The sequence below is a fragment of the Prunus avium genome, chromosome 1 (assembly GCF_965620075.1).
Source record: "Prunus avium chromosome 1, drPruAviu1.hap1.1, whole genome shotgun sequence".
Taxonomy (NCBI): domain Eukaryota; kingdom Viridiplantae; phylum Streptophyta; class Magnoliopsida; order Rosales; family Rosaceae; genus Prunus; species Prunus avium.
In genome coordinates this window covers 2,474,802-2,490,231 of record NC_142284.1, presented here as the reverse complement: position 1 = coordinate 2,490,231, position 15,430 = coordinate 2,474,802, and the positions used below count along the sequence as shown (strand labels likewise).

Genomic DNA, 15,430 nt, shown 5'->3' with positions numbered 1-15,430 from the left:
CTCAAAGATTAAAAAAAACACATCCAATGGCTAATATATAAATTTGAGGGTTAAATATTTAATATCAATTGTTGTAGGTGTTTTTAGCACAACTGACAATGAAGCATCAGCAGGGCTGAAACCTAAGTTATGGTATGGGATCACCTGTACACAAAGAGCAAAAGATCACCGTTAAGGGCACCGGTGTGGTACCGGCTAAACCCTCTCCAATGCTTAAGTTAGTAAACTGGTGATAGTGAATGTTTATGAGTGATTTATGAATGAGAGCTTACTCATGGGCATGTTTGAGGGGCATATTTATAGTGAGCTACTACTGGTATGGGTCCGTCGAGGACCCATGTTATCCCAGCTGGAGGTGTCTGACGTGCCCTTGGAATACGTGCGGGACATTCCTTGGGCGCACGTGGTGGCTTGCTATTAAGGCGTGTGGTCAATGGCGGACTCAGGAATTTTTATAGGAGTAGGCTAAATTTTTTATTTTATTTTTAGAGGAGATATATTATAAGCCCTTTTCTCTCTTGAACAAAAATGTAAATAAAATTTTACAAATCAAACGAAGCCATATTACGAGCAAATATAACACAAAGATGTGCAAAATATAAATAAATACCAAACAATCTCATTCACGTACAAAACCATCCTTATCAACAAATCTTAAAACAATGGTCATTTGCTCTCTATTAGAGGCATCTTTTGCTTCATCAACAAGAATACAAAAAGTTGATTCCCCAAAAATACTAGACACCAAAAATCATATATGCTAATGAATTCAAGTTGCAAAAATAAAACATATATCAACAATCTTCAAAAGTTTTCACCCAGACCCTAAATCATAAAAACTTAACAACAACAACTAAAATTAGAAATTGAATATATATAAAAGAGAAAAACTTACCAAGATTGAAGAACCCACTCAAGATAGGTTGGTACAATTTTTTAGAGGAGGAGAGCTATTTCCTCTAGGCTCTCAAGATTCAAATATGGCGTTTTGGGTGGCTAGAAGAAATTTTTTGATGTTTGCTCTATGTGGATGTAGCCCAATATCAGTACGATTAGAATAGCTCAAGTTGGTAGAGCCTTAGCGTGAGCTCTACTTCTAATCAAATTTATATATGTTTGGATTGGATTGACGTTTATTATTTCCTATATGCTTCAGGAGTGGGACTGAGCTATTATTTACTTTACTTAGATTGGGCTATTATTAATTTATTATTATAAAAAAAAAACAATGCATGTGTGGGCTATATTTATTTGGTGCAATGGGCAAATATTTATTTGAGTAAGAATAAACCTTTAATAATAAGACCATATTTAATATTTTATAAATGATCCCCTAGGTTGGAGCCCACTCCAGCCTAGGCATAGGTCCGCCTTTGCGTGTGGTGGTATGAACGTGGCGGAGGTCGTCTTGGACGGGTAGGATATTTTAGGCTTGATAGACATAGCGAATCATGTAGTTTTATTTGTATTGTTATGGCTTGATTTTTTCAAGCTTTATCTATGTTTGATTATTCTGAGTTTACAATCTTAGTTGGGATGCCTATGCCAGAGTTTATTCGATCCTGCCTGATCGTTAGTGGAGACGCACCAGATTGTCTTAATTTTGATGTTAGACCGCTCCGTTATTGTAATCGCCCTTTGTGACTAGTTTGTTTTGGCCCCTTGTGGCTAATGGCTTTTTTGGCTGAATTATGAATGCAATCCTAGAATTTCTCCACAAAAAAAAAAAAAAAAAACAATGACATTAATGCATTGGACAATATATCTTTTGCCAAATTTACCCTTATTAAATGTATTAACTTTATATTTCCTTCAATTTACAACTTAACTTAAATAATTAAATTTTAAAAATAAACATTGAAAGTTCAATTAAATAAATATTTGAAAATAAAAACGAAGTATACTTCCCTAAAAAAAACTTTTTTCGGTTCTAAAAATAAGTTTTACAATAAAATCGTTAAAAATTATGGAATTTTAAAAAAAAATACAGATAAATATTTTTTAAAATTAATGAACATTCTAATTGATTAAAAAAGTTAAAAGATAAAAGGAAATAGAAAAAAAAAAAAAATAATTGAAAACCCAAACCCATTACAGCATCTCTCTCTCCCTCTGACCCAAAACCCAGTCCCCTCCCTTGGCCAAAACAACGGCCCCCATCCCTACCCAATCATCACCATTCCTCTCCAATCCAAAACCCCACTGTGCACTATACTTCTCACTCTCTCTCCTCCTTCGTTTCCACCATACCCCAAAACCCATTCTCACTTCCCTCACCCAAAAAAGAGTAAATAGAATTTTTTTTTTATATAAAAAAAACTGACGTTAATTTTGTGGAAGATGTTAAAATTCTCCTTTATTTTTTTCAACAATTTTAATGTAAAACCCATGTTCTATTTGATTTCTTATATGTTAGTAATTGTATAAAATGTCAAAATTTGAAACCATTTAAAAGCCCATAGTGAATACTCCTTCGATGAGTCGGTACAATATTATAGATCTCATCTCATGTTAGAGATTCAAAAAGAAACGAAAAATTGTTTCATTTTGCCACATAAAGTGGTCAGTTAAAGCGGTCAATGTTGTGTGTCTAAATAGCATTACTCTTTACCATTAGATGATGAGAGGCCTAGTAGATTGAAACAGTATAACACAAACTTTTGATTGAGTAGAAAGTAGAGAGTTGGGTCAACGGGGTCTAGTACAGTGGAGAAGGGTCTTGATTTTGTCTTAAGTTTGAACCCTCATAGCAACTTAGTATAATGTGTGTGAGAACTCATTTGTAGATTAAACTATCGCTTGTATTCGAAAAATGAAGTAGAAAAAAATAAACAGAACATAAATAATTAAAAAGATATGACGTATTGTTCCGACAAAAAACAAAAAACAAAAGATGTATTATTTTCAATAGAAGAATACTAGATGCAAGGTCAATGCCAAAAGTTCAACACAGAAGATGTATTATTCCCTAATACTTCTGTTACTCTTCCAGACCAATAACAAAACTAAATCTCCCACTTTCCAGACATCACCAACAAGAACTACCACTTCCGCTATTGTATTGACATCAGGCATTGTACTTTCGTGATAGACAGGAGGAAAGTAAGGCCGCAACATCAATTGCAATTTTCACCCGGAAAGTCAAAATACTCTAAGGAGGATGAAATCTGACCCATTCTCCAGGCAATCTCTATTATCTGGGTGACAATTAAAACAACAACCCCTCAACCCCAACTATCCCTGATAATACTCAGTTCAAAATAGCAAAAACAATATAACTCTATCCCAGGGAAAGCTCTACCTAGCTTCCAAAATAGTATCTCCCTCTCAAATAAACTATCATTCCACTCTAACAGTTCCCCAATCTGCTCTACTTGCCTTCTTAACAAAAAGACATGCCATCCCACCAGCACCTATGGAACACTCAAGACATCACACAGAGGGAGAGGGATGGGGGAGAGAGAGCCCAACAACTGTATGAACATGTATTACAACTCATATACTCATTTGCTTGAAACACATACAACATCAGAATCTTCCTTGTTTAATGAAATTTTTCAACATCAGAATCTTTTCTATGAGAAAGTAAATGCCTAAGCAAAGTACTGTCTCTTTTACAATTTGCTTACTAATGATTCTTCCTCCTCCCTAAACAGACTTCTAATATTTCCTAAAACAAAGTATGACTCTTTTCATATTCTTCTGTAGCATCATGAATGACCTCAATAGATGAAATGGTCTCCATCACTTATGAAAAAAGTACAACAAAGGAATCTATATTCTTCTGTATGAGAATAACTAGACACAAAAGCAATGCAAAGAATTCACCATTAATCAAAAAGCAAAACTCTCTTGCAATTTGCAAATATGCATGCATGCCCTGCCTCAAAATTCAACTAACATATCTCAATCAATACCAGCCCCACTGCTGCTATTTGCACCAGAAATCTGAATCCTTAGAAACTCCAATTCCATCTCCAACTGGAAATTCCTCTCCCTCTCATTCTCCAACTCCACCCTCAGCCTCTCAATCACTTGCCCCATCTGCTCCTCTCTGCTCACCTCCCAAGCTTCCACCCCTCTCAACACGCTCAACAATGTCATCGCATTCTGCCTCTGCTGATCCAAGCTCCCTATGAAAGCCACCACCTTACCCATCATTCCTTCCCTATCCAAACGACCGGGCACATTTCCACTCAGGGCACCCACCAGGGCTTCCTCATCAACACCACCACCACCCAACAATCCCCTTATCTCACCCACATTCTCACTATGCTCGCCCACCGCCATTGCCTCCCTCTCAGCTCCTATCACACCCACATTCTCACTCTTGGCCTCCTCCCCAACCCGACCCGGTGAACTCGGATTCGACTCACTACACTCACCTCCCCTGTCCTGGATGATGGTTTCTCCACCAAACGGAACCATTTTCACAGCAGAATCGCCTTGAGGCTCAACTCGGAACACAGGGTCGAGAGCAAACTCATCCTCATTGAAATTCCACCCACTAATCCTTCTGTGCTTAGCCCTCTGCCTCGCTGAGCTACCTTCATCATCTTCCTCTTCATCCTCATCATCCTCAGAATTAATACCCTTCTCCTTCATCAGCTCACCCAAAGCCCTGGTTTTCTTGAACCTTTCCTCAACGCTAGGCAAACCCAGAAGCACATTCTTCACCAGAAAATCCAAGCCCCTGCAATTCTTGAAAAACGAGTGCCTCAGCAACCTCTCCGCAGTGGGCCTCTTGTTCGGGTCCTGATCAAGACAACAACCCACCAAGTCCTTAAAGGCCTTAGAGAACTTCTTGCTCTTGTAATTCTTGTTGTGATGATTTTCATAATCCGAAAACCGGAACCTCTTCGTGATCTTCAAAAGCAGAGACTTTGAAGGAGGCAAGTTAGACAGGGGAGGCCCCCCATGAGCCAATTCCAGAGCTGTGATACCAAAAGACCACACGTCCGCCTTGCATCCGTAGCCGTTGTTCGAGTGTATCACCTCAGGCGCCATCCAATACGGCGTCCCAGCAACGTCGTTTAACCGAATCGAAGACTCTCCACTCAAATTGGCCTCATAAACAGAAGCAGAAACCCCAAAGTCTGCAACTTTAACCGACCCACTGAAGTCAATCAAGATATTACCAGCCTTGATGTCTCTGTGGAGGTGCCCTTGGTCATGAAGATACGACATGGCGTTCAGTGTCTCCCTGAGGACGAAGGCAATGCAGGGCTCAAGTAGGCCGTCGGGGAAAGCAGAGGAGATTATGGATTGGAGAGACCCGGCGGACATGAACGGCATGACGACCCAAAGATGACGGTCCACAGTGAAAGAACAATGGGCGCTCAGGATATTGGGGTGTGAAAGAAGAGAGAGTGTCTTGGTTTCACTTAGAATGTTGTCGAAATCAGCCCCGGATTGATCGAGATCGATGGACTTGATTGCCACGATTGTGTTGTTCATCGGCAAACAGATGGCTTTGTAAACAACAGCGCTTACGCCGAAGCCAATTTCATCGAGGATTTGGTACGCAGTTGAGTCCAATGGGAATTGGACTTTCTTGGGTTCTGGGTTTTCTTGGTGAGAAGAAGAAGTCGACATTGGAGAAGAAAAAAAGCAGAGATCTTGATGAACTGAAATGGGTTTTTTCTGAATTCTGGGAAGTGGTTATGAGGAGAAAAAGAAAAGTTGGGGGTTTAAGCAGAAATCTTGTGAAAGGTTGACGATGCATGTTGAGTGTTGAACTGCTCTGCTTTTAGCCTTTTAGAATTCAAGAGTTGGGGGATTATTGCATGTAATTGCCATGTCAGCATTTTCTTGGGAATCCTACTTGATCTTTTGTGACGGTTTCTTTGTAATTGGAATTAGTTAGGTTGGTTAAGATAATACAGTTATTTGCCATGTCAGCATTTTCTTGGGAAGGAAGTCTTTTAACAATCTTAATCCTATTATTTATGTTTTGTGATAGAATTAATCAAGTGTTAGACACTGAGGGGTCCACCAAAAGTTTGATGTTATCAAAATTAGTAATACGTTTTTCATAATTAAAAAAAATAAAAAAAATAAATCATACATTTGTCAGAATTGATTACATCTCTAAAATATATATTGTTAATGTAATGTTGCCTAAACATATTGGGCTTAAATTATGTTGAGTTTAGGCTAGGCTAGGTCCAACCCAAACTTGTGGGCTTAGCTCTTGTCATTATCAAACATAATTATTGGTGAAATTTCTTCCATATTATGGCTCCACTCTATAGAACGCCTAATTTAAAAGCAAAAACAGTAAAATTCTTTAGTGAATAAAAGAAAGGGGCATTGACTTGCAGATTTGTGGTAGCAAGTTCAAACCTCTATGAGATCATAATAGTGTGTGTAATAAACTCTCTCATGTAGTTTAGACTATCGCTCGTACTTGAAAAAGAAAAGAAAAGGAACTTAACTTGCAGCAAAGCAATGGTTTTATGTTTGAACCATCTTCACATCTTAGTAGTGTGTGTGCGAGAAAGCCCCTTCCCCCTTATAGGTTAGACTATCGCTTGTATTAAAAAATAATAATAAGAACAATAAAAGCATACAGACCATATTATTAACTCAGAAAAATGGAAATATCATGGACACCAGCCATGGCCCTTTTGGCCTTTCTACATGAAAATAATAGAACCCAAAGAATAGAAAATCAAGGAAACTACGGCAGAGAGTAATGTGACTGATGGTGGAATGCGACCCCTGTCTTTTCGTATCAGCATCCCTTCAACGATAGGGTAGTTCATCAAAATGACATAAAAGGGTATGAAAACTTGTATGAAAAATTTGTCCAACTCCCCCAAAAAGATGACTCTAGAAATCCCAACAGCAAAGGAAGCCATGTTCAAGATCACCAGAGCAGCCATTGGAGCAAGAAATAATATTGATGTTTGGAAATCAAACACCCCCATATTGTAACGCTTGAGTTGGTCAACATCATCAACTTTGTCGGTTGGGAAGAAACTGGCTTCTCTCATACCAATTTTCTTCATGAAGGCATCCACACTGCCATATAAGTGAGATGTAACTGACTTCATCATCCATATCCTTTGCTCATTTATCCAATGTCGAAATGTAAATCCCGTTGAGAGAACCTCGTACAAATGTTTTGAAATCGACGATAGAAATACGAACGAAAATACGATGAAGTATGAATTTGAGACCTGCAAATCCAAGAACAAGACCAATATGTATTAGAATATTGCATGACACTAAATCAAATTGAAGATTTTATGATGAGAATTATTTTTTTTATGAGGGCGGTAGAATAGAATGGATGACTATAAGATAAATATTTATATTGTGAGATTGTTAGACTGTGTATGTGCTTCACACACTCAATCAAGAATAAACCTACTCGCACTAGGAAAAATGACCTCAATATTCACGGATGTTTAGTAGTTATTGCCCTCTAAATGAGCATAGATACATATCCCTACTTATAATTGTTTGTGTCATTTAGTTAGTATAGGAATGCGTATTGGTGTCAATAGTTCATATTCACAGTTTCTGTTGTCAGATAGCATGACAAAAAATAGATTTTTTTTTATTATACGCAAGGATTTCCTTAAAGATAAGTACTCTTTATCTTGAATCATTTGCGCAAAAGATATTTGATAGGAAGAAATATAAATAGAAAAAACTTTAATTACCTCTGGGTACAAAGGAATGCCATTGAGTAGGCAGAGCTGAGGTATGGTAGCAAAGCACCACAATGGCAAGAAATAGAAAATGGGGAAAAGAGCAAGTTCTGCATAACACAAGCTTTGAACGAAAGTGTACGTTTTCAAAGGGCCATATATAAGAGGACAAAACTTGGAGATGGCAACATCAACCAACCCAGAGGTCCATCTAGTCCCTTGGACTAAAAAGTCATCCAAATTGGTGATGCCACTGCCCAAGAACTGTGGCCTTGGTGGATTACAATACACTGAAATCCAACCTTTGCAATGCAAACGAAACCCTGTGAAGACATCTTCCACCACAGACCCATACATGAAACCAACCTGCCATAAATGAAAGAAAGACCACAATTATTATTAATATTATTAAGTTGAATGATTCAATGGGTATGGTTTTAATAGTATCTGTACTTGCCTCTTCTCCCCATTTGGTGCCATTTTCGAAGGTACAAGAGGCTAGGAGTTGGGCTTCATTTAGCAATGCTTTCTTTCTGTGGATGAGCATATCAGGCTTGTTGTTTTGGTGGAGGGATTTGATGAACTCATTGGATGGACCAAAAGATTGTCTAAGTTTCATGGGATCCGGATCCCCATCTGGAAATTCAATAGTGAAACTAGTAATTAGCTATAGCAACTTGTGATTAATTATAACTTACAAGAAAGAAATATGTACATAGATGAATACAAATACATGCTTATATAATGTCTAAGAATATATACTATTAATGAATAAGGCGTTCATAGCTCAAGTGATTAAGAGCGCAGCATTTACTCCTGCACTCGATATCCTAGGATAAACTTGTCCGGATAATAACAATTTAATTTTCTTTTTCAAACCATAGCTTTTTCCTTGAAGCAAAGATTAATACAATCAAACTGAAATGATTGACAAAGACAATGACACATATATACTAGCCAGCTGCAATTACCAAGTCGATCCAAGTAAAACAATGTATACATACAAAAACACACCTTCATGTATGGAGCTTGAACATAAGGACAACCTCTTGATGTAATAGCCGGTACCAGACACACATGGCCCTCCAACCCCATCAAAACCTTGCCATAGCAGCTTTGAAAGTAGTCAAGACCAACAAGTCATAAAATTTGCAGATATATTATTGCACATAAAATATATATATATAATTTTCTTTAATTATTTAGGGGCTAATTTGTAATTAAATATATTAATTCATGTATAACTAAAGTGAAGTTTTGTCCTTGAATCCATACCCAAAATCCCGACCTCAGCTGACTGTCGTAGATATCATTATTACTGATGTTGTGAAATTTTTGAGGGAATTGAACAAATGCTAGGGAGGGTGATATCTTTGGGTCAAGATGGAAACACATTGCTTGCCGAGCCGAACTTGGATCATGGCAATGCATGTCACAATCTAGCCCTAATATGTAAGGAGAATTGCTTATCACACCAGAGACCCGTAGCTGAAAAACAACATATAAGTGCACAACATATTAATTTACACGTAAATAAATACATGGATTTGTAGAAAAATTGTTCACTTGTTAGATAGTCGGGCATATATAAGTTATGTCAAACTGTCACTTTGCGTCGATAATAAAATGAATAATTAGTTTGAGCTTTGGTAATACGTAACATACTATATATATTTGATAAGAGAATATTACTGTAAGATAATTAGCAAAAGATAGAGAGATACATACAAGAACATTGAGCGCTCCAGCCTTAAAATAGTGGGGATGAGAAGGCCTTTTCTCACGAGAAACATAAACAAGGAGAGGCATATTTTTGGTTTCATTTTCTTGAATTGCATCATCACTGGATGTTTCTTGTATAACCTGCCAAAAGTCCAGTTATCGGTTATGATCATGAATTTATGTAGGAAAATGCGTACTTGTCGGTTGGCAAACCAAAGAAGAACTTGGAAACTTGGGTTTGTTGTGATGAGCTCACAAACCAAGGCTTATTCTCAAGATATTCCCAAAAATTATATCTAGGGACGATGGTTTAAATATAGCTCTATTTATAAATTATATTTGCTTCTACATGCTTGATTAGAGTTTGACTCTCCATTTTTTTTATTTTAATACTAACTTACTAAAAAAAACAAGTGTCACCACCAAGCCTAAAAACTCATTGATATTTATTTAGAAGGTGTAAAAGTAAAAGATTTCTTTGCCCCTCATTCTTAATGAAAATATATATATATCAAAACCAAATTAGTCAACAAACAATACCAAATGTTAATATATACCTCAATCACTGCAGGGTGATCTCGACCCAGTCTGCTCCTTGTGTCCCCAACCGTTGCTTTTTCTCTTACTCTTTTCTTAAACACCTCATATTTCTCCTGCGCCCAAATCTCCCCCGTCAACTCTGGTAGCTAGAAACACCATTAATATAATATATAATATATTGTCACATATCAACTGTTCATATAATAGATGTTCAGTTGAGATGTTATAGTTTTCTTTTTCATTTAATGCACAAATTAATTATATAGCGTGTATAATAAAATGTTGTGTTGGTTAGTATGCAAAAATTTCAACTCTCATTCACCTTAATATCTTCTCTGTCTTGAATGAACTCGTTGCCGCCAAAATCAACATCCTCCTCTTCTGCAGAGAAATAAGCCTCCGGAGCCCTGCACTTGATCCCATACCTCCTACAAAATGGAAGCCACCACTTTGCAAATCTCCAAGCCTCTCTCATACCTTTCAAAGTCACAGCAGCACCACCTGTTGTGCGCAGCGGAAGTAGATTGCACTGGGGTGGTGGATATGAAACCGTTGAAACAACAAGAGCAAAATATGAAATACAGAAATCCAAACGACACAAGGATTTATACTGGTTCGGCCCGTGTGTAGCCTACATCCAGTTCGAAGACAGCGAGAAATTCCACTAGTATCCCAAAAGAGATTACAACCAAAGGAGATTAACCCTCTCACCTATCCTAGGAATTACAGAGTTTAACTCTCACAACCCAAATCCCAAATACACCCATGTCACTCTCAAGCTAACCACACACAAGAGCCAAGAACACAGGAATTGTTCTTGCTCACTAGGAAAGAACACACTAAGAACAATACAAAGAAATAAACCTCCCACCAACACAAGGAACAAATGAAGAAGACTCAACCTTGAAATGGCTTGATCTTCCTTCAACATCTCGTGTAGCCAAAGAGGAGTTTATCTCCACCATCATGGAGATGCTCTCTAGTATTTCTCTCTGTGTGGAAGTGTCCCTCACTTCTGTTTTAGCCTCTCTGAGAAATGGTGCTCACGGCACCCAAATGGTGCGGCACACTGCCCACACACTTGCATACTCATTTCCGCACCCTCCATCTCCTTTTATGAACCCATGCAGCAACTCCAAAAGCCAGCCAGCCAATGCCAACCCACGTGAAGAGGAAAAAGAAGCCAAACCATGTGCTGGAAGTCATCATTATTAGTGACATAAAACACCCACTTGGAATAAACAAAGAGAAAGAAACCAATTCTTTCTCAAAGTGGACAGCTCCAACGGACAAATAAAGGAACCCAAAATGTCACCAACCAATTAGACTCCCCCACAAAATAATGTCCAAAACTATACATTATTTATGCACCATGATTTTCTCCACTTTTCCATCTTGCTTTCGGCTGCCTAATTAATAGAAGTGCAAAAGCACTCCACCAAAACTCCATCACGTGAAACTCACAACATTAAGGTAGGTGCCCATAACAAAACACATCACAAGCAAATTTGAGCCAATTTCAACAATCTCCACCTTGGCACAAATTTACCAAGCCACACAGTAGAACTTTCTATCGCCCATCTTCCTCTTACCAAATCAAGCTCAAGCACTCCTTGAACTTGCAACCAAAAATGTGTGCTTCGATCGAACCGGATGACCCCAACAAAAGAACCTCTTCAAGGTCACCCACATAACCAAGCCACACCAGCTGAATGTACGTGCATAAACCGCACAAACCTTAAACGCTTGAACCTCAAGCTTCTTCCGCTACGATACACGCATAGCCCGGGCGACCAAGTAGCAGAACGAACAATTTCAGCTGTCATAGGAGGGAATCATCCTCCCGAAAGATAACCCCTTACAATCAAAACCCTCACTTGAAAATCTAATGATCGAAAGAAAAAAAAAACCCATGTAGCCATAAACAATGCTACCCAAAGTACATAGAGAAAATCAAAGCAACAAACTACACACTACCCACAAGGAACACCCACGAAAACTCTTGAAACTCCACCGTAAAGAAAATTTCATAAGTCACCAAAGACAAGTAAAAAATCACACCCCAAGCACGGCACACCGGAATCATCGATCATAGGAGGAACATAAATTTTATCCTCCCTACGACATCCAAAAAAGCACCTGCAAGAGGAATTATTAGACTCTTTTTCTTTCTTTGACTGATGGGCAATCAAATCTCAAATGCCCGTCCTTGTGGCAAAGTTGCATTTGTCCTCCTGAACATTCACCTTGGAACGCGATTTTCCTCCATTACTGCCTGATCCTTATCATCCTATTTTCATATTCATGACCTACACATTCATGAAAATCTTATTGAACTCAACAAGATAGTTTTGACTAAGTGTACCTTCCGCCATACCACTGAGTGTACAATCGTTGTTTGGCATACAACCGATTGGAAATGATTTGGTCATATATGTATTCTCCACCATTTCAGCCATAGCCCAGCATGTGTAGTCTCATCGGCAACCTCACGAAGAACACCGTCCGCTAACTGCAACCCAATCGCAGTGAGTGCCCAATTCAAGACATCATCCTTCTCCATCGTTGGAACACGTTGCTGGCCATGTTTGGATACCCTTTGACGCCTTTTGAGCAGCCCCTGTTGCACTAACAAGGCTCTCATCTTCAACACCAAAGTCTGGAATTTTTCTCCTGTCAAAATAATTTAATATTTTCTCAACGTCTCCTGGTTCCATCATCACGAACACAAAACTCCACCAGATCGAAAAAACTGGAGCTCTGATACCACTTGTTGTGCGCAGCGGAAGTAGATTGCACTGGGGTGGTGGATATGAAACCGTTGAAACAACAAGAGCAAAATATGAAATACAGAAATCCAAACGACACAAGGATTTATACTGGTTCGGCCCGTGTGTAGCCTACATCCAGTTCGAAGACAGCGAGAAATTCCACTAGTATCCCAAAAGAGATTACAACCAAAGGAGATTAACCCTCTCACCTATCCTAGGAATTACAGAGTTTAACTCTCACAACCCAAATCCCAAATACACCCATGTCACTCTCAAGCTAACCACACACAAGAGCCAAGAACACAGGAATTGTTCTTGCTCACTAGGAAAGAACACACTAAGAACAATACAAAGAAATAAACCTCCCACCAACACAAGGAACAAATGAAGAAGACTCAACCTTGAAATGGCTTGATCTTCCTTCAACATCTCGTGTAGCCAAAGAGGAGTTTATCTCCACCATCATGGAGATGCTCTCTAGTATTTCTCTCTGTGTGGAAGTGTCCCTCACTTCTGTTTTAGCCTCTCTGAGAAATGGTGCTCACGGCACCCAAATGGTGCGGCACACTGCCCACACACTTGCATACTCATTTCCGCACCCTCCATCTCCTTTTATGAACCCATGCAGCAACTCCAAAAGCCAGCCAGCCAATGCCAACCCACGTGAAGAGGAAAAAGAAGCCAAACCATGTGCTGGAAGTCATCATTATTAGTGACATAAAACACCCACTTGGAATAAACAAAGAGAAAGAAACCAATTCTTTCTCAAAGTGGACAGCTCCAACGGACAAATAAAGGAACCCAAAATGTCACCAACCAATTAGACTCCCCCACAAAATAATGTCCAAAACTATACATTATTTATGCACCATGATTTTCTCCACTTTTCCATCTTGCTTTCGGCTGCCTAATTAATAGAAGTGCAAAAGCACTCCACCAAAACTCCATCACGTGAAACTCACAACATTAAGGTAGGTGCCCATAACAAAACACATCACAAGCAAATTTGAGCCAATTTCAACACCACCATCATCGGACAGATACACATGTAGTTTCTCTGGCGGATAGTCCATTGCCATGGCAGATAACACAGTGTTCATCACCCCCACAGTGGGTTCCTTCTTCGGATCCGCAGTGCAGATGAACACATCAACACCCGGGAGCTTATCATCGCCAGGCAGCCTCTCCGGGAACGCGGTTCGCGAAACGGTACGCCACCGAAAAGACTGGCTGAGGAGCCACTCGAAGGATAGGACGATTTCCGAGACAAACACAAGAAGCCATGCTAAGGTGGTTGCTTTGGTTTTGGTAGTGTCTTGGAAGAAGAAGAAAGAAGCTCTGTAGTAAAGCAAGAAGACTAAAGCTGTAGAGTGGATGAATATATGTGTCCGGTTGATGAAGATTGAAAGCTTGTGGACATGGCAGAGATGAAGAGGGAGCTTAGAAGAACTCTCCATATCTTCTTCTATTGTGGCAAGTTTTGTGCTTGGTATGTGCGTTCTCTCAACACCCACAACTATCAACTACCTACACCCTCCACCTCCTTTTAAAGGACCATAAACGAAAGAGTATTGACTCATAAATTAAGGTAAAACTAAGTTTTATGAGTATTGACTCATAAAAAGAAAAATATGTTGAAAAATATTTTCAGTTTTCTTGATCAGCAAGATACCATGGCCGCGGGCGGCTGTCTTGGTTGACTGTATTTCAATGAGGACGACTAATTACGTTTTCTACTTACATTACAATAATATTAGAGAGAGAGAGAGAGAGAGTTACCATTGATTATTTAATTTATAGTTACCAATTAGCTACGGATTTAGTGATATTTCTCCACAGTTCTCAAACAGAACTAGTATTGAATTTCTGTTTTCATTAAAACAAACAGAAACTTCAAATGTTTAATTTGCCTTTGTAAAAGACGGGCTTCTGTCATATGACATCTCCATCAACTTGTTATATGTTTGGATATTAATCAAGTTTACGTCTCAAAATTGGCCACACATTTTGTCCAAGTCAATTACGTCTCATGGTTTCGAAACTTCTCTGCGGATAAGTCAATGAAGCTTTTGGCACAATCAGCAAAAGAAAACAACAAGGTGATGCGTGGTGGCCAAGCCCCAAACATTATAATTATTTTCTAAGAAAATAACGCAAATTGGAATCTCATTTTAGATTGTTTTAAGTACATTCTCTAAGCATAAGTGGATTATGTCAGCCTCTTAAGGTAGAGTTGAGCCTCTTGAGTTTGAGTTTAATTCCAATAAAGTAAATTAATTTAAAGTAATTTAGATAATCATTTGTATTTAAAAAAAGAGTATATTTTTTAAAATAATATTTTCATTGAAGAACCCGAAATATAATATTAAGAAGCATATGCAGTTGTGAGGGATTTGTAAATCAAGTGGTTATAAGCATTTACCCTTTCATTAGAGATCCTAGGTTCAATTCCCCCTCCCTCAATATTGCTTGTATAAAATATAAAAAAAGTATATGCAGTTGCACCAATAAACCATACTTTTCTTTAAAAAATATCACAAATTCAAATCTCCTTTCACATTAAAAAAAAAAATATTTACTTTATTCTGAAAACTCTAATATATATTTTTAGGTACTCTGTAGAGATTTCATGCAGCCAGGGCCCAGGAGAAGAATATTCTGTTGGAGGGGTTCGACCAAATAAAGCTCATTTGTTAGACCAAGTTAAAACACATTTTTTGGACCATCAAATAATCT

The 15,430-nt window shown here is 38.4% G+C and overlaps 1 protein-coding gene and 1 pseudogene across 2 annotated transcripts; both read right to left on the bottom strand.

The window, feature by feature from the left end:
• Positions 1-3,009: 3,009 nt before the first annotated feature.
• Positions 3,010-5,797, bottom strand: LOC110751224 (serine/threonine-protein kinase BLUS1 pseudogene; annotated as a pseudogene).
• Positions 5,798-6,552: 755 nt separating this feature from the next.
• LOC148297140 (quillaic acid 3-O-glycosyltransferase CSL1-like) lies at positions 6,553-14,231 on the bottom strand. Of its 2 annotated transcripts, none has more exons than XM_088246679.1 (9): positions 13,722-14,231; positions 10,246-10,424; positions 9,941-10,069; positions 9,390-9,524; positions 8,937-9,149; positions 8,676-8,775; positions 8,119-8,297; positions 7,674-8,027; positions 6,553-7,184 (listed from the first exon to the last, which is right to left on the bottom strand). In XM_088246679.1, the coding sequence occupies exons 1-9, from the start codon at positions 14,149-14,151 to the stop codon at positions 6,639-6,641; spliced, it is 2,265 nt and encodes a 754-aa protein (XP_088102805.1). In that variant the 5' UTR covers positions 14,152-14,231; the 3' UTR covers positions 6,553-6,638. The 2 variants fall into 2 exon arrangements, with proteins under 2 accessions (XP_088102805.1, XP_088102806.1); XM_088246680.1 differs by having other exon boundaries at positions 9,941-10,036; positions 13,722-14,228.
• Between the last annotated feature and the right edge of the window lie 1,199 nt (positions 14,232-15,430).